The 6,824-nt window shown below is 42.7% G+C and overlaps 1 protein-coding gene across 1 annotated transcript; it reads right to left on the bottom strand.

Moving 5' to 3' along the window:
* Positions 1-3,802: 3,802 nt before the first annotated feature.
* On the bottom strand, positions 3,803-6,596 carry LOC147904308 (putative indole-3-pyruvate monooxygenase YUCCA4). Its single transcript, XM_087391133.1, has 6 exons — positions 6,407-6,596; positions 6,103-6,266; positions 5,350-5,955; positions 4,532-4,780; positions 4,311-4,433; positions 3,803-4,225 (listed from the first exon to the last, which is right to left on the bottom strand). The coding sequence occupies exons 1-6, from the start codon at positions 6,594-6,596 to the stop codon at positions 4,043-4,045; spliced, it is 1,515 nt and encodes a 504-aa protein (XP_087247259.1). The 3' UTR covers positions 3,803-4,042.
* Between the last annotated feature and the right edge of the window lie 228 nt (positions 6,597-6,824).

Genomic DNA, 6,824 nt, shown 5'->3' with positions numbered 1-6,824 from the left:
AATGCTCAAATCTCCTCTGCCCAATTGAAATGTCCAGATTCTAATACATAATCTTGAGATACAACTCTCTCTACTAACTCAACATGTGGGAACAATAGAACAGTGAGCCCCCTTTTTGCTACTACTAAACAAATACAAAACACAGTCTAATTAAAGTATATAATTAAGCAAGACAATTTTCAACCACTGCGTTGGTTTAGGATAGTCACAATTTCAATCACCTTTATATCTATCCCAGATATTGGCAGAAAGGCTCTACATGCATACGAAAAGAGCATGTGGGAGAATATTGGTAAGTGTTGGGAATTGCTCACTTGATTTGTTTCATTGTCATCTCGAAGGAAGAGTATTCACACTTAACTTGTTCCATTTGTCCCCCAGCTCCTTATAAATAAATATGGCCTAGTGATTACATTAGGGGATACATCTCCTTCCCCATTGCTACAAAGGTTTATTTGGTACCACCATAGAGTACTACAATAGAGACCACCATATTGGGAATGGGCTCTAATATTATATAAGGTGATAAGGCCTCTAAAATAGATGATGTCTACCCATATTGGACCACTACGTCCCTAATTAATACTAGGATATACGATTACCTCATACATTAATTGATACTTTGATCCATAATATAGATTAGCAAAATGACATTGTATAGATATCACAGTGAGGTTATAGACTTTGGCTAGTTTAGGACACGTTTAGGAAAATCAATCATCGGGATGGTTTAGGACACATTTAGGATAATCACAGTTTCAACCACAGGGGTGGTTTAGCCTAACAGTCTCAACTTCACATACTAGGCAATAACAAGTATATTGCTTTTCATTGCCAAATTTCATCATTAGAAAATAACAATATATTGCTTTTCATTTCTAAATTTCACAATTTAACAGTGGTATATGACTTGAATAGCAAGAAATTAAATTTAATGAATTTAAGTACTAAGAAAAACATTAATTTCAACCACCGGGCTGGTCAATAACTAATGTTTGTTTAACCACGCTGGTTCAGGACAATCACATAACTGGTGATTGAGCTGAAGCAGCCAGAGTTGCATGATGTTCCAACCACCAGGCTGGTTTAGTAAAATAACAATATATTGTAAAATATATTGCTATTAATTTTGCTCAACCATGCCACCAAGCTCGACAACAACTAATGTCTATTCAACCATGTTGATTCAGGACAATCACATAACTGGTGATTAAGTTGAACCAGCCTACGATTGCATGATGTTCCAACCACCGAGCTGGTTTAGGATAATCACATTTAGTCCAAGCCTGGTTTAAGAAATGAAACAAGTAAACTATCCCAAGGCTCAATCACAAACAACCACCGAGATGATTTAGGCATCACTGACCTGCAATGTATCTAGCATGTGTATGATGTGCTCCTCAAACACCTTGTGTCCTGTCTGCTTCTTATAGATGTCCTTTCTATTTGGAGAAACTCTTGTATTTTTGTGCCAAAATGTCATCACTGTAGCAATGATAGAGAGAATGGGGGGGTAGGAAAGAGAAGCTGCTACACATAGAGACAGAGAGAGAGAGAGAGAGAGAGAGAGAGAGAGAGACGGAGGAGGAGTTGTAGCCGAAATGAGTAGAGGAGGACGGCCCAGAGCAAGAGGGGGCAGAGGTTTGCTGCAAGAGAGGAAAACCCCATATTCAAAAAATGAAGGAAAAAAGAGTCTAGACAAGAGAAAGAGGGTAGACCACCAGCTAGAGAGAGGGGGGGGGATCAAAAGTCACCCAAAAGGGCCCAACTCCTCTTAAATGCCATTTGGGGCTGATTTGGGGAAGGTGCACATGGAAGGAGGGTTAGGCATGGGTTAAGGGGGGGGGATGGTTTGGGTGGTCCCTACTGTAAGGGGAACAATCCATAGGGGCTCTTTGTAGTAGGTCCTTGAAATTAGGAAACACTATTTGGAGGCCCTTTTGAAACCCCATTTCTCCCCTAATGAATCCCTCCTTCTCAACGAATCCCTCTTGTAGTACCTCCCATGATCCCTCTTCTAACTCATGTGAGACCATTCCTAACTCCCATGAGCCCTTCCCTAACTCCTCGAAGCCCTCCCTGAACTGTTGTGATCCCTCCTTGACTCATTGCTCATAGTTTAACTCAGAAAGAAGGTAATGACTTCAATGTTACATTCATACCTATCATACAAATATCTTCCAACTGTCTTTTACTTGCCTGGGCCACCATCAGTGACTTATACATCCATCAAGTGGATGTGCAAACTGCCTTCTTGCATGGTCACTTGAATGAAGTAATTATAATTGCCTGGGGGGGTCACTCATAAACATGTAAGCATTATCACGTGGGTTCAAGAAGACAAGTTTTAAAAACCCCATTTTACACCTTTCCTAGATATTGAAGGGTATCATATAAAGGGAGGATTTCGGAGATTGAATAGAAAAAGGGTGTATTTTATTCATTATAAATTTATAGATAAGGGGTTTTATAAAAAGGCCTTGAATGCACTTGTGATATAGGGTCTACACAAGGTGCACCCCCCCTCCCCCCGAGGTACGTGCATCCACCACTCAAGATCCACGATCCACTTCCCTTTACCCAGAAGGCAAAGTCTATCACCTCAATAAAGCTCTCTATGGCTTAAATAGGTCGCATGTTTTGGGAACATGAAGATTTTCAACATAGTTTTCATTACTGCTATAGTGACCTCAACCTCTACGTATGCACCTCTGAATCTCTTTCTTTGATTGTTGCATTATATGTAGATGATTTAAAATTAGCGTGCAACAATAGACACCGCTTTGACCTGTTTAAAAGGAGACTGCGGTCCAATGACTGACTTTGGTCCTATTCACTTTTGCCTCGGCATGCAAATCGACCGAAACCGTCTTTGTGTGGTAAGGCCTAGCTTCATCAGCAACATATGTCCAAATGGTACTTGACAGGTAGAATATGACTAATTGTACACCAATCAGTATGCATGTAAACTCAATCATTAAATTGACTACAAACATGTCTCCCTCCAGGCTGCATCGAAGACAAATATCTTCATATGACACACATTCCATGTTACAGCCTAGTGGGTTCTGATGTAGGCCATGGTATGTACAGGACTATACATTTCTACCACCGTCACCAAGTTAGTCTAAGTTATGCAAAACATAGGTCTACAAAACTGAGACGAGTCTTACGCTATCTCAAAGGTACCACCACCATTGGTATTACTTACTATTCACTCTTCATTGATTTCTTCAGCTATGGTGACTCTGATTGGGTGGGCGAACATGACTATATGGTGGACTTGGGTATGTTTTCACACCGTATGCAGCCCGATTTCATGGGCATGCACCAAGCAAAAGTCCATAGTACTCTTCTCGACAGACATCTCCTTCTGCAACGGTAGCTAAAGACAATGTCTGGCTCACTTATCTCACAAAGGAACTTGGAATTCAGCTCTCCACCGCTCCGTACAGTGACAACAATGTTTGTATATGTCTCAATAAGAATGGATGGCAGCCTAAACGGAGTAAACACGTAGAAATACACTATCATACATCAGGGACCTTGTTCAAAAGGATGACTCAACTCACTCTCCAATACTGTCCCACTGTTGACATGTTAGCAGATCTGTTTACAAAGCCTTTATCCAAGGATGGTTGAATCCTTCCGTATATGCATTGGCCCTTTTTTCCAACTCCTTAGATACTTACTCAATATGTGTGTGTGTTCAGTGTTTCACTTTCGTATCTGAGGAGATCCTCAGGTTAGTTATATGCTTGCTATCCACACTTACCCCGATCAATATATCAATACGTGCGAGTGACTTTTCCAGGCACTCAGCCTTGCAAGCATTTTGTTTCCACTGTAGTTTCTTTGAGAGAATCATAAACAGTGAGCAAAAGCTATAAATCAGCCTGGGATAAATGGGATGTAATTAGCTGTCTTGAACTGTGCAAAACTACTTCATTCTCTTATCATTTCGTGGATCAATACAAGATTCTTGTGACAAAAACCTGCATAGTGATGCTGGGCTACATGCCGTGTGCGCTAGTTATCAGAGTTAAGATGGACCCTTGTGCGATTGCCTTTGATGGTATGCGTCTGCTATGTCCTCCGCTATCTGTCGAGCGTTCATCGTAGCTCCAAATAAACCTTTCTCAGACAATCCAGCGGCATAAAGACCTCGTTGGCCCTTCCAAGAAGACCCGGACAAACCTCGATCATTGAAGAAACGGTCCTCATCCTGCACATGTAGCCGCGAATCGTACTGACACGTGCCGAATAAGAGAAGAAAATAACTTGACTCACAAGATCGATGGATTACTTACGATGAGCCAAGTCCCCACAACACTTTTGTAACCAGTAGCCATAATCACTGCATCATAGCTATCGCTTGTGCCATCCATAAAGCGCGCCCCAGTTGCAGTGAAGAATTCGATTCCTGGTCTAACCTGCCGAGAAAACCATTAGTCCTCTAGGCTGGAGAAAGCCGAAATCCACCTCGGTATGTATAGCAGAACGAAGCCAATGCAAAAAGGGAACAGTTCACCTTTATGTCTCCAGTCTTAATTCTTGAGAGCGTTCCAACATCAAGAACAGGTGTCTTTCCCATTTTGTTCTTCAGCTCCAGAGGGCCAGCTTTCGGCCTTCGTAGTCCATATACAGATGTATCACCGAGTCTCAACTGGGTGTACAAGACAAGGAGATAGTCTACGAGCCAGATAGGGAAAATTTTCGCAAGCTCCATAGCCAATGAGAAGGTGGATCTTCCAAACATCTCTCTCGGAAGAACATGAAGCTGCTCAAAAGTCGCGTAATATAATCATATGATTAAAGACTTACAACCTCAGACGGCGAGGTGCCAACTACAACTATGATTTGTAGAAAAAGAATAGCAATCAATTTACAGTACCAAACTACAACTATGATTTGTAGTAAAAGAATAGCAATCAATCTACAGTACCAAACTACATGTCTTTTTACAAAAAAATCAAACTGCATGTCTTAATCTTAACGCTGTACAAAGATCGGCATGGTACGAGGGACTCGTGGTGTAGGAATTTGCTACACAAGTATCAAATGTCTGGCAAATCCCAAGCATATTGTACAGCAGCAACGCAACTGCTGGCCCTGTTCAAATGTAGAACAGTATACGGCGTCCCAAACTCCCAATGATCCCATGCACAGTAATCAGGTCTGCTCTACACATCAACCAACGTAGGCGAATAGAACTGACATCCCACGAACTGTAAACGCAAGTTGCAACATATCTGATACATATCACATCGGCGCGCACAATACAGCTTTGCGGGCTGCAACGATTGCACGTACCCGAGTAATTAGCGTAGGAAAAAGGGCTCGACTTACAGAGCTCCTGACGGCTATGGAGGATCGTGCTCCACTTCTGGCGAGATCCAAAGCGATGTCCATTCCAGAGTTCCCAGCACCAACGATCAGAACCTTCTTATTGGCAAACTCAGCACCGCTCTTATATTGACTGGAATGGATGACTGTTGCTTGGAAGTCGCAAATCCCAGTCAGCTGCGGGAAAACTACTTCAGCATTCTCGCCGGATGCCACTATCAGCCATCTGGTGGCATATTTAGCACGACAAGTGCCTACGTGCCATGCCTTCCATTGCTCTTCGAACTTCGCGAACTGCACAGTTTCGTTGAAATGCGGCTGGATATTGAACTTCTCTGCGTAATGCTCCAAGTAGCCTACAAATTGACTTCTAGATAGGAAGGTCGGGTACCACTCTGGAAATGGCTTTAGAAGAAGCTCACAATACTGCTTTGGTATATGCAGACAAAGGCTATCGTGTGTCTGTTTCTTCCACAAGGAAGCTATGCATTCGGACCTTTCAAGGATAACGCAGGGAACGTTGCATTTTTTAAGGCAGGCTGCCGTTGCCATTCCTGAAGGTCCCGCCCCGACGATGATTGCCCCGTCCACCCATTCAGCGTGTGGACTCTAAATGTTCATATTTTGAGAGCAGTATTATTCGGGCTATAGATTAGAAGCACGAATACTCAGTACTGAATTAAACGAAAGAGCTAAATGCCTAAGACGTCATCGCTAAAGATAACCTAACGTTAAGGCTCAAGTATATGGGAATACTTGGGACACCAGCTTTTTGCTCAACTCAAACTTGAGCGCCCCGACTTCTACACTGAGGATGCTTTGAAGCCAATCGCTTTCCCCGTGCACAGTGGCCCAGAAAATCCAATAACAAGTATTTTGGTTAGCATCGACAGCCGAAGTTGGAAGTACCCTGACGAGTACTGGAGGCAAGTATTACGCGTATAAAGATGAAGGCTGCTCAATTTTAGCAGTCTGTGAGAGGGCAGCTAGTGTTGCTCAATGTTGCAGACATTCAACACCAACTGTACATATACTTCATTCTACATGAGTCAGAACTGACCTGACAGGAGAGTTGAGTCTTGAGTTATGCCCGACAGGCTTAGTGATGAGGTATATTTGGCAGGGAGCCCAAGATTTGGACATAAAGACAGCGCAGCAGCGGTGTATTGTGTAGAGAAAATGCAAGTGGGCAATAGTGTAGGGGCAAAGAACTTAAGAAGCAGCGAAGGCGAGCGGGAGCTTGAATTCATGAGCGAATAAGAAAGAGCCAAGCATAAGCATCAGCCAGGGAGTATGGCTCATGCCGCACTCGAAATAGACACGCGAGAAGGTTTGAACTTTGATCAGATTATTGCTCCTTGAAGCAGGAGTCGATCGAAGCTGTTTCCATCGCGGCTAGATTTCTTCCATGTTCTAAACCATCAGCGCAAATGCACAGAAGACTCATCGAAATTTCTAGCATATTTGCTAAACTGATA

Source organism: Dipteris shenzhenensis, chromosome 2 (assembly GCF_047967505.1).
Source record: "Dipteris shenzhenensis isolate YYH24624 ecotype China chromosome 2, Dip_SZ_1.0, whole genome shotgun sequence".
NCBI lineage: Eukaryota > Viridiplantae > Streptophyta > Polypodiopsida > Gleicheniales > Dipteridaceae > Dipteris > Dipteris shenzhenensis.
This window is presented reverse-complemented; position numbering and strand designations above follow the sequence as displayed.